The sequence below is a fragment of the Eumetopias jubatus genome, unplaced genomic scaffold, assembly GCF_037043125.1.
Source record: "Eumetopias jubatus isolate StellerSeaLion01/CBP00866 unplaced genomic scaffold, mEumJub1_p1.0 scaffold_16, whole genome shotgun sequence".
Classification (NCBI taxonomy): Eukaryota; Metazoa; Chordata; class Mammalia; order Carnivora; family Otariidae; genus Eumetopias; species Eumetopias jubatus.
The window spans coordinates 92,879,895-92,905,454 of NW_028274822.1; the positions used below are offsets into that span (position 1 = coordinate 92,879,895).

General features: G+C 51.3%; 1 protein-coding gene across 2 annotated transcripts in view; it reads left to right on the top strand.

The window, feature by feature from the left end:
• SFSWAP (splicing factor SWAP) overlaps nt 1-25,560 on the top strand; it is a 68,889-nt gene that overhangs the window by 37,150 nt on the left and 6,179 nt on the right. For both annotated transcript variants that reach the window (XM_028095835.2, XM_028095836.2), the window contains 4 exons: nt 4,128-4,358; nt 5,381-5,571; nt 14,511-14,776; nt 20,828-20,953. In XM_028095835.2, coding sequence (XP_027951636.1) covers nt 4,128-4,358; nt 5,381-5,571; nt 14,511-14,776; nt 20,828-20,953 — 814 coding nt within the window. The remainder of the gene's footprint in view (nt 1-4,127; nt 4,359-5,380; nt 5,572-14,510; nt 14,777-20,827; nt 20,954-25,560) is intronic.

Genomic DNA, 25,560 nt, shown 5'->3' on the forward strand with positions numbered 1-25,560 from the left:
GCGTCTCCCTTCAGCTCAGTCATGATCTCAGGGTCCTGGGATCGAGTCCCACATCGGGCTTCCTGCTCAGCAGGGAGTCTGCTTCTCCCGGTCTCTACTGTTCTCCCTGCTTGTGTTCCCTCTCTCACTGTGACAAATAAATAAAATATTAAAAAGAAGAAGAACCTAGAAAGCATAAAACGCATCTGAGGAACACAGGAGAGGGGGAACAGTACATGTCAGTCGGAACCAGCGAGGATGTAGGAAAAGGCCAGTGAAGCATATTGTTGTGCAGGCGGATAGGCTACACAGCATACAGTGGGTGAAGAAAATCAGCTTTTTGGAGTACACAGGAATAATACATATAACCCTAAATTTGAATGAATTTGAAAATAACTGAAAAAATTGTCTGGAAAAGTATAAGTTGCTACCACTGTGTCAAGAAGAGGTAGTGTGATGGACATATAGATCTGGAAGAACTTAGGGGACATGCACCGGTTCAGCGAAGTCCCAGAGCACAGGCCACTGGAAGGACCACGTTGGGTCAAGTTTGCTCCCACAGGAAAGAGGAGCGTGCGCCACCCAAGACCCATGGGAGTGCGGGGCGGCCCAGGGCTTGGCAGCAGTCCGCGGGCCTGTTTCTCCGGCAGCAGATCCCTGGCAGGCACCGGCATGTCGTGCAGTGTGGATGGTGAAGCTTCTTCAGTGTGAAAGTAACTCACGTCAGCAAGCCCGGCCCCCCGTTACAGAGAACAAATAAATACTTCAGCCTCACATCTGACAACAGTAGTTCCAGACAGATTGTGTATTTAAGTGGAAAAAAAAATCATAAAGGGGCGCCTGGTTGGCGCAGTCACCAACTCAATTTCGACTCCAGTCATGATCTCGGGGTCCTGGGATCCGGCCCTGTGTCGGGCTCCGCACCGAGGTCACAGCCTGCTTGTCCCTCTACCTCAGCTCCTGCACACACACACACTCTCTGTCTTTAAAATAAATAAAATCTTTTCTTTAAAAGAACCATGAAGATGAAAGAAAATGTAATTTCTTTTTTATAATCTAAGAGTTGGAATAGACTTTCTAAAAATCGAAGCCCTAAATCCTAAGGAAAGACTAGGAGGTCTGACAGGGGCAGGACCTGAACGAAGTTAAGTGACAAATGGCTCACATGGCAGGAGAAGCAGAGTTGTGCGCACTGTGGGAGGAGCTCAGCGCCCGCTGAGAAAAGATAGCGCGACAGAGGAGTAGCAGACCGAGGACACGGGCAGATCACTCACAAAAGAAGAAAAGTAGATGGTCAGTAAATAAATTTTTAAAGGGTATCTTCATTAATTGAATGCTGTTTTTTGCCTCCCAAATCAGTCAAGTTAAACACAGTGCTCAGCGAGGGAGAGGCTCCAGACCGCGGGGACGTGAGCTATCTTTGCAAGGGCGCGGCCCCTAGAAGACCGGCCTCAGTGCGAGGACACGCTCGCGCTCCGACACCGGTGGCCCAGCCCGGCGACCCGGCCAAGTGCTCACCGCAGGCTCGTAGGCTCTTAGAAGTAAACCCTCGGCGGTAGTCGTGGGAAACAAATAAATCGGAACGTCCAGACCAAAAAATAATACTCCAGTTTTTAAAAATGATCTCTGCTGACCCGGAAACATGGCACGGTGCTGCTGGAGCAGGCTGTAATGCTCCAGTGTGGCCCCGTCCACATGTGCGCAGGCGCACACGGGCATGCCCGGGAACTGTGCAGGTGACTTCTCCGCACGTCTGCGCTAACGGCTGATCTTTCGTTTTGTCCACTGGCGGTTTCAGAATTTTCCATAGAGAATGTGATTACTTCTGAAGGCTGACATTAGTAACGAGGCCTGTTCCCTTATCCGTGGAATCGCGTCTGCTGCAGAAAATGGAGGCCTGGGGACTGTGGGCATCTCCACACGCACTGACTGCTGCTCAGACCTGGCCCCCAGCCGCGTTGGCCCCACGTCCTGCAGCCCAGGGTGAGCGGGCTGTGGACACAGGATATGAAACCCGCAGAGATGTGAAGGGTGGAGGAGAGAGGCCAGGCCGGCATCCGTGAGCTGAGGCTGGAGGAGGAAGAAGCAGGGGAAGAGAGGCAGAGGCTGGAGAAGGGAGGCTAGCAGCGGCAGGCAGCGCAGATGGAGGCCCTGCAGACAGAGGTGGGGGCAGAACCGGGGCGCATCCTTGCTGCAGGGGAACCGGGGTAGGTTCCCTCACACGAGGGCAGGGTTTCCTATCCTCCGCTGTCTGGCTCAGCTTGCTGGGGAAGTTACTTGGCCTTTGTAGCCTCGGTTTCCTGTCTGTAAGCAGGGAGGCCAGCAGCATCCCTGGCAAGGCTGCACGTTAGCGAGGTGAGGCCCGCGGGCTGTCACGGTACTGCATTCTGTTATTAAATAGCTTCAGCGTCCGCGTCAAGTAACCGTGCTCTTCGGCCTTGTTTCACACGCGTAAATGCCAAGTGTCCAAACAAATGTTGTGTTAGCATGGTGAGTGTTCCAGAAGCTTTCATTTTAAAATACGACATTTGTTGATGACTGGTTTTTCTATTTGGAGGAAGAGATGGTTTGAGAATCATTAAAGTTATCTTGAGATAGAATACTGTAGCCCCAAGTCTATGAGCAATTTTGATGAACATTTAAGTGATTTTTTTGCCTTTTAAGTTCAGTTGACCCTACGTTTATTAAAGAGATCATATTACTATAGGCAATAAAGGGTTAATATTAAACTTTTTTTTCTCAGAAAATTTCAAGGTGTACAAACGCAGCGTGCTGTGATGAGCACACCACCCCACTCCCCCCGCCACCCGCCCCAGAGTCCCCAGCATCGTAGCATTTCAGCCGTAGATGATGTAGCGTGCCTGCAAACAATGGACTGTGTCACGCAAGCGCAGGACAGTGGTTACCGCGGACTCTTCTAACAAACCATGTGTGTGACCCCTGTGTGACCCCTGTGCGGGGTTTGTTGTGCACGGGGTGCAGGCGGTGCGACGCTGATTTTCCGCTTGACTTAACCAACTGTGCTTTTCCCAGCATTTAGCATCTGGGTGTGCTCTGGCTCGAGGTGATTGTAGACAAAGGTGGTTATGTTTCAGAGATCTGGGGTAGTTAGGTACTTCCAGGCGTGCATGGCTGTGGAGCCGCAAAATGCTGATAGTGGGACGCTGAGGGGCCAGCTGGGCCACCCCTCCCCGTGTGCAGTCACCGACAGACATACCCCTTCTGCTGGAACCTGCCGGTTTTCTTATAGAAAATGTCAAGCACATCCAAAAGCAGCCTACCTACCCAGAACCCCCTTCCTGCGTTCTCAGAGTTAGCGGGTGTGCACTGCACTTTAAAATTTCCCTTCACTGTGGTTTACTTGGATATCTTTCATTAAATGATATAATTTATGGTTTTTAAAAGGGAAGTACCTTAATACAGTCGATTAGGTGTCGTTAAGAACCACCTTTACCCTAGTGTCCGAAGGAGGAGCGGACTCTCGAGTGAGTGCTGAGTGGATGGGGGGTACGGGGAAGAAGATTATTTCCTTTTGGGCCTTTGTATTTCTCTTAAGTTAAAATTCCCAAATATTCTTGGGGAGAACATGGAACCACCTAAAATTTTGTGACAGCAATAGCGTAGTCTGACATAATGCCTCACATGAAGTAGGTGCCTGTTAACAAATGTTTGCTGAGTGAGGGACTGGGTCCAGTAACTTTCGCTCTGTAAGAAGAGGCTACTTATGAGTTGGGATTTTTTTTAGAAATACCTTTTTATAGTGGAGTCGCATCATATGCCTGTTTGACCTATGCAAATTCAGCCATATGCTGAGCCCCGAAAAAAAAGGAAAACTCCAAGGAGAATTGACCCTTTACAAATGCAGCAACCCTGACTCACCCTCAGCGCCTGCATCCCTGGCGAGGCGTGCATGGGGTCCCCCTGTGAGCCAGCCCAGCCTCCCTGCGTGCAGCGTGCATTTCAACAGCCCCCTCTGACAACACAGGCGCTGGCCGCTGCCCTAGAACCTCCCTCTGCGTAAGATGTGGCTCCACTCGGGACACTGCCCCGCCAGCCGTTGCTCATGTGGATGGTGGGGCCCGTGAGGGTTTCTGCTCTGTGCTTCCAGGTACCTAAAAATGTATCACCATTTTCACTTTTCTCAATAGCTTCATTTGCTCCAATAAGCTTTGCAATCAAGGCCAAAGAAAATGATCTACTTCCCCTGGAAAAAAATCGTGTTAAGCTAGATGATGACAGTGATGATGATGAAGAAGGCAAAGAAGGCCAAGAAAGTTCTAGTAGTGCTACAAACACTAACCCGGCAGTTACCCCACCCTGTGTAGTTGTTGAGGAGAAGCGGCCTCAACTTACCCAGGAGGAGCTAGAAGCGAAGCAAGGTTTGTCATTATGTTTTCAACTTCTTGAGAGAAAAAGTACGTAAACACAAGATTAACCTACTAAGCCCTCAGCGCAGACTGCTCACTGGGACCTCCAGTCTTTGGACACCAGAACCAAGGGGCTTCGGTGGGGGTGTCGAGCATGCGGGCACTGCTCTTCACTAAGCATCAGACGCAGGACCCCCGGCAGCTTGTTTCTAGAGTCTGCCCACAGTGCTTTCATGGGGGGCGGGGGGCCTTTGCTCTCTAACCACCACCTTGGGGCAAATGCTCAGCCTGTGTTCCCGGCTCGGGTCCTGTACCAAACAAGGAGATGCCCTTCTGTGAGGCGGTCTGCCCGCAGAGCCTTCAGACCCTTCAAGGTGACGCAGGCCCAGGCTGGGTCCTGGCCAGGCCGCCGGCTGCCCCCAACACCACCAGCGCCCCCCAGACTCCCACCCCTCCTCCAGAACACACTGTGTTCTGCACTAAAGTAGTTAGTTAACTCTGACATTAGCAGCTTCTTTGTGTTCTCCCTGGGTTTGTATGCTGCTTTTCTGTATATGCACGCACGGATGAAGCAGCATTTGTAGAAGGATGGCTTCCTCAGACCTGGCCTTGTGCATAGTTGCTCTCAGCAGGCTCGGCTCCGCATTTGAGTCTGAATCCGCACTGACCGCCGTAACTGAGCAATGTGTCGGATCGTTTGGAGTAAATCTTGTAATGCAGCACCCCTTGCCGGGGATGGGCGCCATTCCCAGGTTCCCATGATTCCAGCTCTCCCCGCTGTGGAATCCCGTCAACCTTCTGACTTTGATTCTGAAGGTGAAATATTAGAAATGCTAATAATACGCATTTTGAACTAATTCTCTCAAAATTCAATTTGCCTGATTTGTTTATCCTGAAATTTGGGTCACGTTAATCTTTTAGAACAACTGCATTGTATTTCGTGGCCCTTTTTCTGCCTGTGAAAAATAAGATAGCAAGGTGTTTATAAAATACCACGTGTTCTAAACATCGCTGTTTTCTGTTTATTCCTTAAGCAAAGCAAAAGCTGGAGGACCGACTCGCAGCTGCTGCCAGAGAGAAGCTGGCCCAGGCATCTAAGGAATCGAAGGAGAAACAGCTTCAAGCAGAACGTAAAAGGAAAGCAGCTTTATTTTTGCAAACCTTAAAAAATCCTCTGCCAGAAGCAGAAGTCGGAAAAGTTGAGGAAAATCCTTTCAGTGTGGAGGTAAGAAAGTCCACATCAGCATTCCGTGTAGAAGCGGGTGGGTGTGGGTCTCCTGCCCCAAGGGAGCCCGGGAGAGTGTGGTCAAAATTCCATCAAAGCACGAGGGCAGGTGCCCGGTGCGGTCTCAGAGACTCAGACCTCTAACCCCGGGCCGGGAACTTCTGCTCCCAAGAGCACACGAGGCCACTGGGGGCTTCCCTGGGAGGGACATGCATCCGCCTGGGGACACATTCGGCCGGAGCACTGCTGGCTCAGGTCCATGTCAACACCAGTACTTGAATTCCGTGACCAGCCCTCCGCACGTTTCCTCCCCTCCCCCGGGCTCGGGACGGGGCTTCTCCAGTGTCCCCGGCCTGTCTTGTAGTGGTCTTCCCCAGTGACATAGAAGGCGCCCTGTGCTCTTGATCACGTGGACATCTCTGAGAGTCTAGGGCTGTGACTCGAAACGGGTTTTGGCTGCACGTAGCTACCGGGTGTCTTTCTTTTCTGAGGAAAACCTCACTCTGAGTTCCGGGCTCCCACCTCCTGCTGCCGGCCAAGCCCACTGTCTCCCGTCAGGAGTCGGCCTGGGGCTTGGTCAGGGAGAAGCAGAGGCCGACATACCTCCACTGGGATGGTTGCGGCTCGGGGGGGGCGGGGAGCGGGTGCTGCGGCTCAAAGTGGGCTGTGTGCGTGTCCTGCATTGTTCTGATGCCGTGTGCACGCGGAGTAGACGCCGTAGCTCACGGACATGTGCCTGTGGAGCTGTTTTAGCCGATGATGTTACACGGTCACATCTGTATTTCCCGACAGCGTTGTGTTTGAGTGGAAACTTGGTCATGGCCAGAAGTATTCATCGTCAATTCGCAGTGTCCCCCGTCTGCTCTGTTGCCCCCACAGCCCCCGGAATCGCCCCATGGACATGGGACGGGCTTCAGCTGGGGTTCTTTTCTTGTCTACCCACGGGCGGCGCCTCCCACCTTCTTGTCTTCAGGCGCGTGTTCGGCACCTGTAATACGTACTTGGAAATGAGTGTTGATGCTTCTGGTTGAAATCACTGGGTCAGTCTCCTTGCATATCTAGCGGGAGAGAGCGTAGCTCCTAAGCTATTTCAACAAAAACGTAATGGTAGTAGCAGATGGTAATAAATGTCTTTAATTGCTTTGAAACAAAAATATTTTAATTACATTGGCAATTGTCATAAATGAGATTCAACTTGAAAGTATTTTAGCCTAAAGCAGCTTCTCGAGACAGGTTAGCCTGCCTTCGTGGGCCGTGCTGGGCACACTTCACTCACAGGTGCTGGCATGCCCATCCCCCCGCTCCCGCCCGCCCGGGTGTGGAGCTCTGGCACCTATGGGGGCTCGGGAGCTGCAGGGGTGTGGCCCCCCAGGTCTGTGTGAGCCGCCTGTGCGGGGCAGCGTAGGGACGCCCCTCAGAAGGCCTGGCTCAGAACCTAACAGGATTTTGTGACAGCTCATCTGCTTTGACTTTAACAGCGGTGCGTGCGCATGATGCAGACTGTCCACGTGCAGGGGAGAGGCGCGGATGAGGAGGAAGCAGGCCTCCCTACTCATGTGTTCCTGTTTCACAATTCCTATGGAGTTCTTATTTATTTCAATTTTTATTGTGTAAAATAAACATACAACTTGTCATCTTAACCCTTTCTGAGCACACTGTTCGGCAGCACTGAGTACACTCGCATCGCGTGCCTCCGTCACCACCCTCCACCCCCAGGGCCTTGTCATCTTCCTGAGTGAGACTCTGCCCCATGAACCGCTGCCCGGGGGGCCCCTGGCGCCCACACCGTGTGTGGCCGTCAGCGTGGCTGCTCTCAGGATCTCGTGGAGGTGGGGTATTGGTTCTTCCGGGACCAGCCTGTGTCACCTGTCAACGGGGTTTTTTAAGCTGAACATACTCCATGGTATGTGAATACTGCATTTTATTTCTTGTGTATTCTCAAGGGAAAACAACCTGTTTCCACGTGTAGATTGAAATATCACAATCCTAGGGCCACGCCCGGTGCGTTACTGTGGCATGTCGGGATTTTCGCCTCCCGAAGAGCTCTTTCCTGTGCCCGTCATGCTCGTGCTTGGGGAGTATTGGATGAGCGCTGCCAGCCCTAAGGTTGACCCAGTCTGCGGCAGACGTGCAGGCCACCCCTGGATCTTAGAGCTGTAACCCTGCTCCTGGGTCTTGGGCATGCACGTCAGTGTGTGGAGCCATAGGGTGAATCCCTGACTGTAGAAATGCTTTTTAAATTTCAGGCATTGCTAAGTGAGCTCCTAACACGATTGTGGCCGTTTTTGTCTCTCTCTCTCCGGGGGTATGAAAATACCCCTGCTGGTGCCGGCTGCTACCAGCCCCTGACTCTTGTCAGTCTGACAGGTGGAAAGATGACATCTCTTTGGTTAGCTTATGGGTTTCAACTGTCCTGATACAGAGTAACTTTTTATGGGCTGCATGGCATCCTGGCCCCTGAGGGCCGCCTCCGTAGCTTCCCCTCATGTCTTCCTGGCTGCTGGCCTCTTTTGTGATGGCTCTTTGTGACCCAATTTCACTGATGGTTTTCCTCGTCCACCATGGCCTGCTCCACTTGGATTTACTTCGGTTTGACGAGCGTAGAGCTGGACACGGCGCAAGTCACCAAATCCCTCACCTTTCCACTCACTGCAAAGGCCGCCTGCAGTACACACCACGTTCCACGTGCACCTCACCCCCTCTGTCCGCCCTACCGACCTGCGTGTCAGGAGAGGGGATCTTCTGTAATCGGGTACAACTTCACGTCACGTCGTGGAGCGTGTTTGTTGACATGAACAGATACGGACAGTACGTTGTTGAGCAGTCTGTCAAGTACAGAAAAGCGTGTCCATAAGTAGTACTCAGAAATCTGCGTACACGTCTCATTTTGAGGTATGTTCTTGATTCAAAATGAAGAGAAACCAGTGGTCTTAAAGTTGAGCCCCTTTGCATTATCACGAGATCATTTGCACAGTAACAGCACATTTCAGGACCCCCTGTAGGTAGCAGCAGTTCAGGTTAGTGACCCTGCCAAGTCTGTGGGCCCAGCAAGAGTTTGCGAGGAGAGGAGAACAAAAATCAGCCTGTGTTTGTTGAACCTCTGTTGTATTCAAGGCACCAAGACACTTTGGAAGATGAATGAGGAGCCTGTTTCTTACCCAGTGACCGCACGGTTGCATTTGACCGCCAGGTCTGTCCTGTAGCATGCAGGGAAGCCGAGAAGATGAGCACGTGGATGATGCCTGGGCCTCCGGGAGGCAGGCTTGAGGAACCTTGGTCATGCAGGGAGGTGACCACATAGGGAGGGCCCTCCAGCGCAAAAGACCCCCACACGGTGGAGGTGGGCGCCACCTCAGTGATGAGCACAGCCCCCGAGGGTCTGCAGGAGAAGGCACGGTTGGGGTGGCGGTGTGGCAGCTGCCTGCTGGAATCAGAGGGCACGCTGATGAGGAGGAGCAGTTCCACGGGACACCGTGCGGTGGCCGCTGTGTCAGGTGGGAGGGCCCGTGAGAGCCCTCTCGTGGACATAGGTGACCGGCTGAGGCGGTGGTACCCGCACAGTACGACAGGCACAGAGAAGCTCGGGCACTCGGCTCCTGGCTGTTGAATTGCTTCAGAGGTGCCGTGCGGGACGTGGACTGACAGGCGGTAAATAGAGTTTCGAACGTGTGGGTTTATTTTTTTTTTTTTAAGATTTTATTTATTTGACAGAGTGAGACACAGTGGGAGAGGGAACACAAGCAGGGGGAGCAGTAGTGGGGGAGGGAGAAGCAGGCTCCCCACTGAGCAGGGAGCCCGATGTGGGACTCGATCCCAGGACCCCGGGATCATGACCTGAGCCGAAGGCAGACGCGTAACGACTGAGCCACCCAGGTGTCCCGGAACATGCAGTTTCACGGGATGTGTTTCAGAGTCTGAAATGTCAAACTCATAGTAAAATCTTGAGATTTATGCATAATTATCCCATTTTTATAGTTGATGTAGTGTTAATTTTACAAATGAGATTATGTTTTAAAGTACATGTTCATCAGTTTCTGAGCAGTTCATTTTCCCACAGCAGGATGTAATAGTTGTTAATTTTGTGCTAATTTGTTGGCAGATACTTCCTTGTGATCAAAGGACTGACTAGTGTCATTTCCCAGTGTCCCTAAACTGGGGGCAGTAAGTTTTTAAATACTGTCATAATTTTCCCAAAGTTCCTCCTTGAATTCTCCCCAACACCACTCAGACCAACCCGTGTCTTCTCCTCCCCCATGGCGGTTTGTGCTTTGATCATTTTTGCTGGAATATTAGTATTCCAGCCCAGAAGGGTAGTTCTGCTAGTTTGGTGCTGGTCGGCATGCACACCCATGGCCATGCCTCCCTCAGGCATTTCCATCAGCCTCTTGTTGATCGCGGGAGCAGAGAGCTCTGCCAGGCGCCTTCAGAAACCAGAGTGGGGAGGTGGGGAGGCGCAGGCAGTGTTTGTCTTCCAGGTAACTCGTACGCGCCATTAAAGTTAGCGAGGCAGTGGAGACTCTGGTCAAGCCAGAAATAGCATTTATGGGCAAAGGTGTTTTCAGGGTATGCGCTGTTCAATATGGTAGCCACTAGCCACCCAGGGTTGTTTAAATTTAACTTAAGAAAGATTAAATTGGGGCGCCTGGGTGGCTCAGCCGGTGAAGCATCTGCCTTCAGCTCAGTCAGGAGCTCAGCCCTGTGTTGGGCTCCCTGCTCAGCGGGGAGTCTGCCTCTCCCCCTGCTCGTGCACTCGCTCTCTCTCAAATAAATGATAAAAAAAATTTTAAAAAATTAAATAAAATTCAAACTTCAGGTCCTGGGGCGCCTGGGTGGCTCAGTCGTTAAACGTCTGCCTTCGGCTCAGGTCATGATCCCAGGGTCCTGGGATCAAGTCCCGCATCGGGCTCCCTGCTCCGCGGGAAGCCTGCTTCTCCCTCTCCCACTCCCCCTGCTTGTGTTCCCTCTCTCGCTGTGTCTCTTTCTGTCGAATAAATAAATAAAATCTTAAAAAAAAAAAAATTCAGGTCCTTAGTCATAGTGGCCACATTTCAGGTGTCCAGGAGCCGCATGTGGCTGAGAGCCAACTTGCCGTGGACAGACAGCAGGAACAGAATACTGCCATTGCAGCAAAGTAGAGTCAATAGCTAGTGGTGGGTACTTAGTTTATTTTCTAGTGGCTTGGAAGTCCGGCTTGCTGTACCAGTCAGGCTTTGATTGCACGGGTCAGAAACTGAACCCACTGCCCCCATGTGGGGTCTATGGCAAAACCCATAGAGAGTGCAGCTCCTGTTCTGCGTTACGAGGGTGGTGCAGCCCACTCGGGGCTCGAAAGATGTATCAAGGATCCATCTCCAGGCACCACATCTCCTGGCTGGCTGCGTCCTCAGCCCCTGACTCACCTCATTGCCCACTCAGACCTAAATCCTGGACAGCTTGAGTAGGCTCGTGTGCTTCTCCCTCGGCATGGCACGACGACCAGGGAGGTGGACTGCTCTGGTCTGTCTCCTGCTCAGGTAGAGTGAGCTTCCGCTGGAATTCATGGATTGAGGGGCAGAAAGGGCAGTTGCATACACAGGCAGGATTTGCATGAGTAGGGGCAGGTGTCCACTGCACTTGTCCAAACATCTTGCTTACGTTTGCCTGAAACAGTTTTATGGCCCACGTCATTATTGTGTGGCCACGAGAAGCTTCCCTCAGTGTTCCTTGAATTTCCCCGTCCTGTCTCGCTGTGTAGCAGGAATCCCTCCAGGGTAGTTGGAGAGGCTGGTGATGCACACCTGTCCCTTAGCGAGTGAGGAGTACCCCTGTGAGGCCTTGGGGCACCCTGCCCTTATGTTCGCATGGCCAGAGCCCCGGGCCTGCGCCTGGAACTCCCGAAGCACATCTTCCCCTCCACCGTCCTGTTCATGCAGAACAGGCATGGCCAGGAAATCTCCAGGTGGTGCGTCTTTGAGCTTGGTGCCAACACTTGCTCACAGGGGGAGGCACGGCCTGCATGAGGGTCGTGACCGAGCCTGCCCTTCCCCTGCCCTGGCGTGGCGACTGGGCTGTGGGAGGGTCTGGATGTCTCTGCCTTCCCGAGTGCTCGGAGCTGCTCAGCTTCAGACGTGACGCGGGGGCGCGCCCTGGGACTAGCTGTTGGGCCACAATGACTGGGCTGGTGGTATTTGTTACCCTTTATTGTTTTGTTCTCAAGTCTAACTGCTGGATTTTTAAATATTCTCTTGGTACTCGTAAGCTGGGGTCATCACAATGAATCATCTTAATTCAGTCAGGGAAAGGTCCCCACAGTTGCTGATTTTCACTTTAATTCTGAACGATAATCATCTTATTAGAATAAATAAGTGACTCGATTACAAGTTCTATTTTGAAAATGTTGGTTTGATTACCCGTTTCCTCGAATGGAGCCAGGGTGAGGTGTCGCTAACAACAGGCAGTAGTTGGAATAAAGGCAGACAGTACGAAGTTCAGAGACGGAGTTCCCAGGTTGGTGGTAAAAGGGTAAATAGAAACGCAGCCTGGGACCACCGCACACCCTCCGTGTCTCGGGCTGGGTGCAGCCTTTCCCGGTGCCCAATGGCCCGGGTGCCGTGTGCACCCCCTCGGAGTGCCTCGGGGTGTCACTGGTGGGCGCTGCGGGTCTGTCCCGTGTGGAGGGACAGAGGGAGAGTCTGAGAGGCACGGCAGCCCTGGGACTCTCTGCACTTGACCCAGAGCAGACCGCGGGGCAGGGTGGAGGGTCCGTTTGGGTTTCCCGGGGAGTCTCGGGCCCGGGCTCAGGAAGGACCTGGGGCGGCTCGGCTGTCCTCCCTCTACCAGTGGTTCCGATGCTCACTCGGCTTTCGCGTGGGCCCCGGGCCCTGTGAGGGGAGCCGTGTGCTGGCTTCCTCCCCAGCTTTGGTCTCGCCTTTCTTGCAACGTGTGTCCCTAATTTCTTGGGAGTTTTAAAAGCTGCCCCAGGCTGATTTTCCTGCCGCACAGCCGTAGAGTTCTCCCTCAGTTGGCACACCGGGGCTGTCCCCGCGGCATGAGGTGGGGCTGGGCGGCCTCCCCTTCTCTGGCCTCTAGCGCCTCGGAGCCTCCTGCGCTCGGTGAGAGTGCCGTGTACAGTGTGTGCTCACGGACAAGTCTTGACCAGTGCCAGAGCTGAAGTGGCTATTCCCAGACAGTGCGGACGGGTTCTTGTCTGGGGTTGAGAGGGGTGCCCTGAGCCAGTTTAGGCCGAGCCTTAGAGACGAGCTCTCAGCGCTGCCGCCGTGGAGACTGGAGAGGGAGAACGAGGTCTCTGCCCTCCCCCTGCCAGCTCCCATCCTGAGTTACTGTGGGGGGAGAAACCGCTTGGGACAGGGCGCTCTGGGAACAGGGCGTGGTGTTCTCGAGCATCTCAGCCTTGCTGCCTTGCACACATGCCCCCTTGGGCCTCTGCTCACGGGAGGGCAGGTGGGAGAGAGTGCCATGAACATCAGCGGCAGGGGGCAGGGACACGGCTGAGGGGTGAGCAAGGCTTTAGCAGGAAGTGCTGTCCCCTCATCCAGTGGGCCTCGTCCACATGGACCACAGGAACCCAGGGAGAAGACGGGAGCAGTTGCAGGATTCCACAGCCCTGCCCCGAAGGTGCACCCATCCCTTAGGTTCAGCACCTGCCTCCCTTCGTCCCGGAGTGTCCCAGCCGAGTCCTCAGAGGCCCATGATGCCAAAGTGTAGAGTCGTGGTGCGTTTCGCGGTCTGTGTGGTGTTCATTTAGAGCGAATTGAGGAATGACCTTTCTCCGGGACAAAGGCAGGCAGCACCGTGGGCTTGGATTCAAGTTCAGGTTTGGGTGGGTTTGGGGTTTTGATTTTGTGAACTTACTTCTTTTTTTTATGCTGTGTCATGGACAATGTCAGTGTCAGTGGACATAGGATTACTGTCTCATTTTTAAAGGCTGAGTGCTATTTCACTGTCCGGTGTGCCATGTGGAACCAGTGCCCCTGAGAGTCATTTGGGTGGTTTCCAGGTCATAGTCGTTCCATAGTGGTGTGCTGTGGGGCCTTGGGCATGCAGCTTGCACACTTGGGTGAATGCTCTTCAGAAGAAATTGCTAGAACTGCCATTGCTCTGGATGATGCTCACAGCTGATGGGCCCCCTGTCTCTTGGTCTGCGTGCTGGCTGTCCCGCCGTGGGGACGCAGAGCACGTCCCCTCTGTGTCTGTTTCACGTGGATGAAAGGGTTTATGGCGAACAGTGTGTTGACAGCAGGACTTTGCTGGATCAGCGTGTGCAGACTGGCTTGTGCCCACGGGGTTGCCTGGGTAAGGGTTGCCATGCGAGCCGTGTTTTCCCCCGTGTTCCTGAAACATGTATGGCCTACAGCACTGTGCGTGGGAGGTCCGCGGCGCGGTCACCGAGATGTGTTGCAAAGGGATGGCCACGTTTAGTTAACATCTGTCAACTCACACAGATACAGGAAGGAAAGAAGGAAGGTTTTTTCTTTTGACAGAGTTCTTAAAATCAAAGAGGGACTTCTTTTAGTTCAGGTCTTGTTTAAAAATTAATCTTCAGGTTGGTGTAGAGATTCTTAAAAGCCCAATGCTGGAGGTTGGAGAATTTCTCTGTCAATGGAAAGTCACAATTATTTATGAAGGAGCAAGCACGGCTCTTTTCCTAACACGGTGTCCTTGCCACCATGTTCCCTTGATGAGGTCGAGTCCTGCCGGCTGCTGAACAAGCCCCGTCTGGGGAAATGGTCTCGTATACTCCTGGCGTCTGCAGAGCCGTCACTTCCCCGGAGACACGAGGGCGAGATCCATAGAAAGAGCCATAGAAAGAGATGTGGTCCTTTCTAAGAGGTGTTGGTGATTAAATGGTGTGAGGGCCCCAAAGTTGAAGTTTTATGTATGTGCATTTTGAAATGTCCTATTTTCACTCTTAACATCCTGATGTTCGCTTCTGTCCCCAGGAAGCCAGTACTGTGGCGTGTTCGCTACCGGCCGGAGGCAGACCTTTGCCAGCTTCAGACGTTAAACCCCCAGAAGGGCCCTCCAGCAAAAGTAAAGACCCACCGAGGGAAGAAGAGAAGGAGAGGAAGAAGAAAAAGCACAAAAAGCGGTCTCGCACAAGGTCGCGCTCCCCCAAGTACCACTCATCCTCCAAATCCAGGCCCAGGTCCCACTCGAAAGCAAAGCACTGTCTCCCCAGTGCCTATCGGACGGCGCGGCGCTCCAGGTGGGTGTGCGGGGCGCCCGCAGCGCGGGGCTGCGGTGGGCTCTGGGTCCTCCTTCCCCAGAGTGGCAGGGGCGAGCGCAGACCTGGTACGCGTTCCCGTATGGGTACAGCTGGCAAACCCTCATGGCGTTTTCAGGTTGTCTTTGAGTTTAATTTCTAAAGCTCATCCACTGTGGTCAGGTTTTTGGAAAATAGGTTTATATAAACTTTAACAGGTTTGTTCAGTGTGTAAAACTTACAGGGTGGGGTGTCTTGTGGGGGTGCCTTTCCCGTGCTAATTCCTTTTGCCCTTGTGCATGTTGTGACAGGGGCTCAGCGCAGCCCCTCCTGCTCGGCGTCCAGGCGAGCGGCGCCTCTTTCTTCCCTCCATCGATTTGTCCTTATGACCTCCCATAACAGGCGCTCTTAACCACCACGTTTGAGAAGGAAGATGAAGATTTCAGGCCACAGATACAAACACGGCCCTTAAAGGGTCACAGAATTCACTGCTCAGTGAAGCAGTTTTAAGTAACTGGCTTGCAGGAGGTTTGAAAAGCAGACCTCTGGTTTTAAAATCTGCATCATGCCTTGCGACCTGTTTCTGAGTGTTGCGCGCGCTCTGCGTGCTTTCTCTTTGGTGCGACACTTGGACCCCTGGGGTCTCGTTTTTTTCCTCTGTAATTGATGCTAGTTTTCCCTTCCCTGGGAAAGTGTAGATGCCTTGCAGATGCCTTGCCCTTCCTCTGTTTAAACACATTCGCCTCTCTGAATATGTCCTAAAAACAACACGCTCTCCCTGTTTTTACCCAGACCAGACCTCAAAGGCTTGACGAGTATTTACACTTGTCAACAGTGAAATTGGATATCCTCCACATAAATACATCTGATCCTTGGCTGTCTACAGTTCTAATCAAAAGTTCCATCACTAATGTATTAACATAACATAATTTAAAAAAAAAAAAAGTTCCACCGTGATACGCGCGCACACACCCAGACACCTTGCTGTTTTTTAATTAAATGAACAGCTTTGCTGATAGAATTCAGTTTTTGGAAGCTCCCAGGAATTTGTATGTAAATCTCAAAACGTTTTGAAGTTTCTTTTTTGAGAGAGTTTCTTACCATATTGTATAGTGGACATAAGCCCCGTAGGCCCACACCAGCCCTCTGAGCAATACTGCGCCCGGTCACTTCTGGCCGATTGTCCTTCACCACACGGCTTTAACGAGAGAGACCGTGATTCACCCCTACTCCCTAGTCTGGGGGACTGGCAACCATAAGAGCCCCTCGCGTCTTCAGTGTGAGCTGTGAGTTCTGCTCTGACGGCGGGTGTCGAGCAGGTGCCTCATGAAGTGTAACCCATCCCCAGCTACGACGGGGGAGGTGCCCCGGCCACGAACGTCTCCCCAGCTCGTTCTCTTCACAGCTGGGATGCTCATCTGACATTCAGAACTAAGATTCTAGGTTTTATGTGCTTTTTATTGACTGTGATAGAGTAAGTCATTTTATATGTTATTTTAGTACTTGTTTTAAGGTTCTATTTATTTGAGAGAGAGCGAGCGAGCACAAGCAGGGGGAGCGGCAGGCGGAGGGAGAGGGAGAAGCAGACTTCCCGCAGAGCAGGGAGCCCCATGTGGGGCTCGATCCCAGGACCCTGGGACCATGACCTGAGACACTTAACCGACTGAGTCACCCAGGTGCCCCCATTCTAATACTTTTTAAATAATTGGTGTTTGTTTTTGTTTTTTTGAGAGAGGGAGAGAGGAGGGGCAGCGGGAAAAGGAAAGAGAATCCCAAACAGGCTCCACACCCAGCACAGAGCCCGACGCGGGGCTCCATCTCACAACCCCCAGACCGTGACCCAAGCTGACCAAGCCACCCAGGTGCCCCTGAGTAATTGTTTTAGAAAAGATTTAGAGTTACGTACTTTATATCGGAATATATTTTACATCTTTCTGTATATTCAGTGCTGACAAGTGCAAGAAGCAAGATCCTAATCCTTAGTGTATAACCTTGAATTACAAGAAAAAATTAAGTTAAAGATTTTCTGCATTTGAGTCTACGATGGCAGGCTGCCAGTTTCACCTTAATTTGACCTACAGTTAAAGTTACCTGTCACCCGAGCTGAATTTTCGTGACTCTCAAACTGTTTCAATCCCAGTGGCTGAGTATCTCCATGATACTTTCAGCTGACTGTAGGTACGGGGCTAAGTTCTCAGCTCCCTGAAGCAGCCACATCCTCCGGTTTCTGATTTTGCAGTTCACGTAGGATATCAAGGTAAAGTGCAACTTCGTTATAAAATATTAAAAAGTATATCATGACACAAAACCTTCGAAATGTTTGGTATTCCATGGTATTTTACCTTGGAAAATCATATGTGATGACAATGCTTTTTGAAGCCAGACCCCCCCCCCCCCCCCCCCGCGAAGCTTGGGGCCTGGGGCTGAGAGGAGGGACCAGCTATCCCAAGGCCCGGGGACGCTCAAGAGGAGCTGGTGGCTCCTGCCGGTCGCCAAGGGCTCCTGCCTGGGCTCGTGGCTGGGAACAGCATGTGTGCTTCATTTGGGAATGCTGCGTGTTTCCCCGGGCGGTTGCCCCTGCTTTCTCAGTCCAGGCTCTGCCAGCACTGATAACTCCAGGGGCCCCAGTGGGTTGGTGGGTACACCAGGAGAGGTTGGTGTTCTCAGTAATTGAATTTGGATGTGTGAAAAATACTCCAGTTTTAACCAGATCTTGAAGTTGCTAAAGACACTGTCATCATTTTTCCTTGACTGTCTTTTCAGATAGCATTACTCTCTACAGTAATGCCTACATAGGACCTATCAGACTTGTTTCTTGGGCCTGATGCACGACTTAATCGATGTCTTAAAAAAGACTCCTGCCAACTCCAAGTAAAATGCACATTTGTCAATATTTGTAGCGTTCTGTGGTTGAAATGAATTTTCTTTTATGTATTAAATTACTGAAGTGCTTTGTAAATGTACAAAGTTAGGGTTAGAAGGCCCTTTCCTAGCAGAAGTGATCTCTGTGTGAAGATAAGGAACGTTCGCATGTCTCCCGTCCTAGTACCCAGTTCGTCCGAGGTGTAGGTGACTCTGGGTCTCCAGAGGCGACCCCGGTCATAGAAGAATCTTTAGTTTCGGAAATCAGTATGTTGCTTCTTAGAAAGCACAGTGATTACCACATAGTGCTAAGTGTGTTTTAAATCAACATTAAAGCATAAGACTTTCTTTCTCTGTTTTTTAGGTTTTTTTTAGGTTTTGGTTTTTTTTTTGTTTTGAGGATTTATTTCTTTATTAAAGTGCAGACGGCCGGGGGGGCGGGGCAGACGGAGAGGGAGAGAAACTCAAGCAAACTTTGCACTCAGCACAGAACCCAGTGCAGGGCTCGATCCCACCACCCTCAGGTTGAGACCTGAGCTGAAATCAAAGAGTCGGAGGCTCAACCGACTGAGCCACCCAGACACCCCCTCTGTGTTTTCTGTTTATGTCTCACCAGGTTCTCTGCCGTAAATGGAACAAAGTAGTACTCAGGCCATTCCTGTATCACCTAAAAATTCAGCTTTAATGGTTAGGTCTTTTTAAAATCTTATGAGACTCTAAAGCTTGAACTTAAGTTTACTTTAAAAACGTTGGAGAAGATCACCTTTGGTGTTTGTTCCATCAGCTTGTCGGTGTTTAAGAGATGTCCGTGGAGGAGAGATTCCAGGTAGAACTCTGTGTCCCCCATTTTACAGTATTGTAAAAGTATTGGGGGCAGTGTCTACACAGTCCCCAGCTCCCTCGAGACTTCTGCTTGGGAAGGAACTGGGGATTAGAATGACATTTTCTAAGTCATAGTTACCATTCAAAAACAGCTTAAGCCAGCAAAATTGGGGTAATGATGGTCATTCGTATAATCTCGTCATCCTGCGTAGGATTCCCTAGAAGTGACACTCAGCGCTTAGTGTGCGGGTGAGGGCCAGCTGTTCCGTTCTGTGGAGCCGACGCCCACAGGCTGTCCCTATCCGCAGCCGGGCGGGTGGAGACGCCACGGGACAGCTGGTCCCCCCAGAGCAGCGCCAGTGGAGTGTGGTCAGCAGCAGGAGTTCTTGGCTGCTCAGGCAGGGACGGAGGAAGTGGGGCGGGGCCGGTGGTTAAACGTTGGAGGAAAGAAGCTTTTTGCAAAACAGCACTGTCATTCAAATAAAAAGGCTCATTCTGCCTTTATTTGGAAGCAGACCATTATTTATGAGGATTCAAGAAAAAGTATCTGAGTCTCATCATACAGATGATTTACTTATAAAATGGAACTCCTGTTTCTCACGTGTGTTGTGGTAGCAATATTAACCACCCAATTAACAGAATGAAAGCATTACTGCTTCTTTAATTAAAATAAAACCTAAGTATTATCTGACGAAGCTCACTGCCCCCAGTACTGAGTGGGCTGCTTTCCCAGACAACTTCACATATCCTGGGGGTGGCCACCTCCCCTCAGGGACCTCCAGCAGTTGTTGCAAAGTGGTATATCAGAGTCAGGAATTCACAGGCACTAGAACTAACCCACGTTTCCTGATTATCGAGTGGATTGTTCTCCGTGTAACCGTTCCACGGGTGGTGTAGAGGTCTGAATGCGCAGAGCTTTCTCCGGGGCTCTGATCCCACCCCGACCGGCACCCCGAGTTCTCAGTGCGAAGTGTGTGCCTCTGTGTCACATGCACAGCCCCCCCAGGGCCGCTCGTCGGGGTGGGAGCACAGACCTCAGCAGCCGTCAGCAGCTTCTCCCACCGACCGAGTTGACTCCTGAAGCTCTTTGGAGGGGAAACCCGGTAAAATGTCAAGGTGTCCGATTGACCTCACCCTTGTAATTTGTTACCTAAATCTTGGGAAAGGTCTGGGAAAAAAACCTGTCAACACCATTTTGTAAGCCAGAACACGGCGGTGCTGGAGAAGACTAAGCTAATGACGGTTTACCTGGAGCAGGTTCATTCCGCGGCCGATCTTTCTCAGGAATGACGCAGGGTTTTCTCTGTGATGCAGGAGTGGGGAATATGATGATAAGCTGATGTTTGGAACAACAGGGTGTGTGTTACTTGGGGGTTTATTGTAATTAAAATGATTCAGTGTTACAGAATTTTTATGGCAAAATCAAACTGCTCTTTATTTTTGATGTGGTTGTCATAGAAACAATGAAAAGAAATTGGTTTTTTGTCCAGATTTTTGCTTACTATGTGTTTTCCTGAAACAGTAATTTCACTGAATGAACAAAAAAGAATCCTAAACCCATCATTATAAGACCCTCCTTGGAGGGCCTTGACCCCCGGTGGGTGAGGGTCTGGGATTGGTGGCACTCTGAGCGCTGGCCACCTCGAGTGGACCAGGTCCCTGCATGGGTAGAGCGAGGGTCTCTCCAGGAACAAGAGAAGGAAGAATAAAATATTTTAACGGATGGTTTGAATCCGGAGAATCTCCTAAACTAGATTATCATGAGAAGTGGCATGCTCTGAATTGAACTGCTGTGGCCAGTTCATTGTTCACACCGAGAGGCCGTACAATGGGTGTGAACGAGAAAGGCTTCGAGGTCGTGGCTCTGATTCATCTGCTTTCTTCCTGTTGCCAGTATTCAGAACAAATAGAAACAACCCACTTGAATGTCAGCGCTTTTCCATGTGTAATTTTGATCAAGATGTCTGTGAGCTGAAAATGGTTGAGGGCGGTAAAATGCAGAGGCAAAAGGAAGGACGAGAAACCACAGGCCTGAGTTAGCCGTCAGTCACCTGGTCAGCCCTGGAGTCAGGGAGAGTTGGTGCTGTGGACCGGTCGGGCCAGCCTGACATGTGTTGTGCACTGGTTAAGTTGAGCGGTGGCGTGGTGGGTGCTCTGGACTGGGAGCAGTCTCTGTCTCTGCCTCGGTGTCTGGATTCAGTTCTGTGTCAGTAGAGTAGTAAGGCCCGGGGTGGGGGGGTGGGCCTCCAGAAGGACAGAGGTGACACCTGTCAGGCACCTGCAGACCTAGCCGAGGCCCATCACTGCCTCAGTGTAGATGTGCTCACCTGCCGTCCACACAGCCTAAAACACTTAACTCTTTTCCTCCAGGTCGCGATCCCGGTCCCCTCGGAGAAGAGCACACTCTCCCGAGAGACGGAGGGAAGAAAGGAGTGTCCCCACCGCCTACCGGATGAGTAACAGCCCGGGTGTCAGCAGGAAGCGGACCCGGTCCAGGTAGGCGTCGGAGTCCATAGACACAGTCTGTGCCATCAGGGAACATGAACGTTTATGTGGAGGGCTGGGGACAAGCAGGGGGGCCGTCCCTCCCAGACACTTCAGCCCTCAGCAGCTCCTTCATCACTCGAACTGACAGTAGAGGGAGCTCTGTGTCCCTGGGGTCGGGGTGGCATCGGGCAGTGCCCAGCACCAGCCCCCTAGTCTAGCTACTCCTCTGAACCCACACACACAGGTGAAAGGAAGTGAGAAATTGGAGTCCCGAAGAATGCCTGCCACCCCCCAGGTAGCAGGTGCTGTGGGCGGGGCCTCAGGGCAGAGAGAGCACCATCCTCTGCCCCCTTAACACCCGTCGTGGTTGTGGAGAGCTAGAGAGACCAGCTCCCGTTACAGGAGGCCTCTTAGCCCCGACACCTGGCCCCTGGGCCTCCTTCCCGGCCAACCAGCGTCCTCAGCTTCTCCAGGGAGAGAGCACCAAGGCACCACACTAAAAATCCTGGCACCCTGCCCCTGTGACAGGGCACGTCTGGCCTCTCTGGGGCCTGCTGGCACGCCCGCCGGGAGCGTGGTGGTGGACAGGGCCGCCGGCCGGTGTTTCCGTCTTGGCCACAGGGCACTATCTGGGAATCGTCCTGTCCTGCATGTGTGGTGCCGCCCCGCCCGACGGCTTCACATCACTTAGTTTCTTTGTTTCCGTTCTCCCCAAAAGGGAGGGGCTCTCCTTTTTTGTGTCCTTGCATGGGAGTTAGCCCGAGCCCCGGCTCTGGTAGGCGGGGGAGGAGCATTGATCTCCCCGAGACAGATGTGCCCGGGGTTTCGTAACTGCTTGGGTTTCATAACTGCTGCCGAGCATGTGTGAGTCGGGATGCTTGGGGTTCCTGAGCCTCCGAGATGACACACCTGAATGACAGGTGTCAGGAGCCCAGCCATCCCTGGGTCCTGCCTGTTTTCGGAGGATGTGGGCCAAGCCGCCTCAGGTGCCCCTCCCGGTGGGGCTCGTAGTAGCAGCAGCTCTGGAAAAATGTTGCTAATGGGGAAATGTACCTGCAATCTGGCGAGATCACTGGTAAAATGTGATCCTTCCCCAAAAGCAGCAGAGTCCACAAAGGAGCTATAAAGCCGGCTTGCCATGCAGGCTGACTGCGTGCGCTCGAGGCCTGGGCCCTGGGCCCGCATGAGGTCCCTGCCACTGGGCCGGGCCAGCATGGTGGAGATCTGAATCCACGTCATGTTGTATTTCTTGAGCAAGTCATTATTTAACATTTGAAATTCATCATCACCTCCGCTGTATGTAAAGGGCATGGTCTAAAATTAATTCTTGTAACAAAAGATCTCTCCCCACAGAAGCATTCTTGCTCTGCCCTCAGATTAACCTTTGCATGAAAGGAACCGTCTCGGGAGAAGGTGGTGGTTATACTAGGAATCATGAGAACTTGTGTGATCACTGGAGCTTTAATGAGTCAAATGAAGCAAGTGAAGGCTCAGCCGACCGCACTCCCTGCCCAAGCGGGTGGGACCGCCCCATGCGCCTGACCCTGGGCAGTGGAGGCTGTGCTGGGTACAGGGGCGCCAGGAGAGGGTACGTGTGCAGTCGCTGGTGCAAGCGTGTGAACCCAGCAGTCACTCCGTGTCCCCTGCAGCCCTCCGCGCAGAGCAGGGGTGAGGCTGCTGTGTTCACGTAGCGGCAGGTGGCCAGTTCTCCCGCCTGAGTTGAGGGCTCGTTTCTACAGGCTGGGTGCCCCTTTCACTGACTTCTTGTTTTGAAATTGTTTTAGTTTACTGGACAGTTTTACTCTTACTTTTGAAAACAGTACAGGGAGCATGCATATGCCTATAAGTGCCAGCTCGATTCAGCAGGGTCACCATGTTTCCATCTGGCTGTCTCTCCTTCTCCTCCCTCCCTCTCTCCTGCCCTTGCCTGTGGGTTCCATGGCTTGGACTTGTCTTACCGCATGTGCATGGCTGGGTTCATGTGAAACATTTTGGCAGGAGCACTACAAAGGTGATATGTCACTTCCCTTTGTGTCATACCAGGTGTCCCATTGTCAGCGATGCGCGCCCCACATGGGTCATCGGGCGGTGGCGCCATGACGCAGTGCGTACATCCCAGGATATTGGCCTTAGCATCCACTGATGCTGAATTGGTTCTCACACTGGTGATGGCAAAATGGTGGCTTTCAAATTCTGTCTTTCCTTCTCTAAAGAAGACATACCCCCTTTGTTTTGGTATATGAATCCATCGCCAGTATTACTCTGATGGTGACATCTGTCCCACATTTGGCCCCGTTCTTGAAGCACTTTGTTGCTTTTTGACCCAAAATATTCCAGGCTTTGCTTTCCCTGTCCCAGCACTGGGGTCAACTATTTGTCCAAGGAACCTTGGTTCCTTTTACTGAGCTTTTGGAGATCAAGATATGGTTACATCGAACATTTTTTAAAGAGTAGAATCTCTGTGAATGGCCACATCGTACCACAACACACCTCAGCAGGGTGCCCCATTTTGTTACAGTAAATAGTATGTGATTGATTGGGTGGTTTGCCATCGAACTCCTTTTGCTTAGCGCTGTGCCAGGCACATCCGTGAGTGTCGAGTGAACGGATGGGAACGTGCCGCCATTACATGCTCCTACACACTAAGTGTTACCCGTTCACAGTAGACTTCATCAGTGAAGCGTGTGTGTCTTCATTCCCTAGGGCAGCTACTAAAAAGGAAAAGCTAAAAGCCAAGAGAGGACATAACGCAGAAACTTAAAAATGCTTTACTAATTGAAAAAAAAGCAGAGGGGCACCTGGGTGGCTCAGTTGGTTAAGTGTTTGCCGTCGGCTCAGGTCATGATCCCGAGGTTCTGGGATCGAGTCCTGCCTAGGGCTCCCTGCTCGGCAAGGGGTCTGCTTCTCCCTCTCCCTCTGCTGCTGCCCCTGCTTGTGCTCACCGTCTCTGACAAATAAAATAGTAAGAAAAAGAAATAAATAAAATACTTGAACCAACACTGAGAGAACTGGGGACGGGCACACAACCAGACCGCACGGAAATAGAAACTGTACACAGCCACTGCGCTAGCTCGCCCACTGTGCTGTTGCGGAAGGCTCCAGAAGTCCCAGAAGACTCAGATGGTGCAGACTATGTTCCCTTGCCACGTGGCAGCAAGTCTAAGAATCTATAAAAAGATATCTGGAAAATCTCCACATATTGGGAAGTTAATACATTTTTAAATTACCCATAGGTCAAAGACAAAAATCACAAGGGAAAGTAGAAAATATTTTTAGATGAATGACAGTGAAAATGTAACATAGCGAAATCTGTGTGCTAGTGTGCCTAGAAGGAAGTTAGTAGCTTTAAATGTTTGTATCAGGGAAGAAGAGAGATCTAAAAACAATGATCTGCAGCACCTGGGTGACTCAATTGGTTGGGCGACTGCCTTCGGCTCAGGTCATGATCCTGGAGTCCCGGGATCGAGTCCCGCATGGGGCTCCCTGCTCAGCAGGGAGTCTGCTTCTCCCTCTGACCCTCCCCCCTCTCGTGCTCTCTCTCTCTCTCATTCTCTCTCTCAAATAAGTAAAATTTTTAAAAAAATAAAAATAATAATGATCTAATCTTCTCTCTTAAGAAGCTAGAAAAAGAATGAATTAAACCCAAAGGAGGTAGAAGCAAGTGAAATAATAAAGGTAAGATCAGAAATCAAGAAAATAGAAAACACAATCTTAAAATTTGTATGGAACAAAAGATCCCGATTAGTCATAACAGTCCAGAAAAAAAAACCCAAACCTGGAGGCATCACAATTCCAGACCTCAAGCTATATTTCAAAGCTGTGATCATCGAGACAGTATGGTACTGGCGCAAAAACAGACACAGATCAATGGAACAGAATAGAGAACCCAGAAATGGTCAACTCTGTGGTCAACTAATCTTCAACAAAGCAGGAAAGAAGAGCCAATGGAAAAGGGACAGTCTCTTCAATAAATGGTGTTGGGAAAATTGGACAGCCACGTGCAGAAGAATGAAACTGAGCCATTTCCTTACACCACACACAAAAATAAATTCAAAATGGATGAAAGATCTCAGTGTGAGACAGGAATCCATCCAAATCCTAGAGGAGAACACAGGCAGCAACCTCTGAGACTTCGGCCACAGCAACTTCTTCCTAGAAACATCGCCAAAGGCAAGGGAAACAAGGGCAAAAATGAACTATTGGGACTTCATCAAGATAAAAAGCTTTTGCACAGCAAAACCTGAAGGCAACCGACAGAATGGGAGAAGATATTTGCAAATGTCTTATCAGGTACAGGGCTAGTATCCAAAATTGATAAAGAATTTACCAACCCAACACCCAAAGAACAAATAATCCAATTTAAAAATGGGCATAAGGTGTGCCAGGGTGGCTCAGTTGGTTAAGCATCTGACTCTTGATCTCAGCTCAGGTCTGCCTCTGAGGGTCATGAGTTCAAACCAAATCAAAACCACAATGAGATACCACCTCACACCAGTCGGAATGGCAAAAATGAACAAGTCAGGAAATGACAGATGTTGGCGGGGATGCGGAGAAAGGGGAACCCTCCTACACTGTTGGTGGGAATGCAAACTGGTGCAGCCACTCTGGAGAACAGT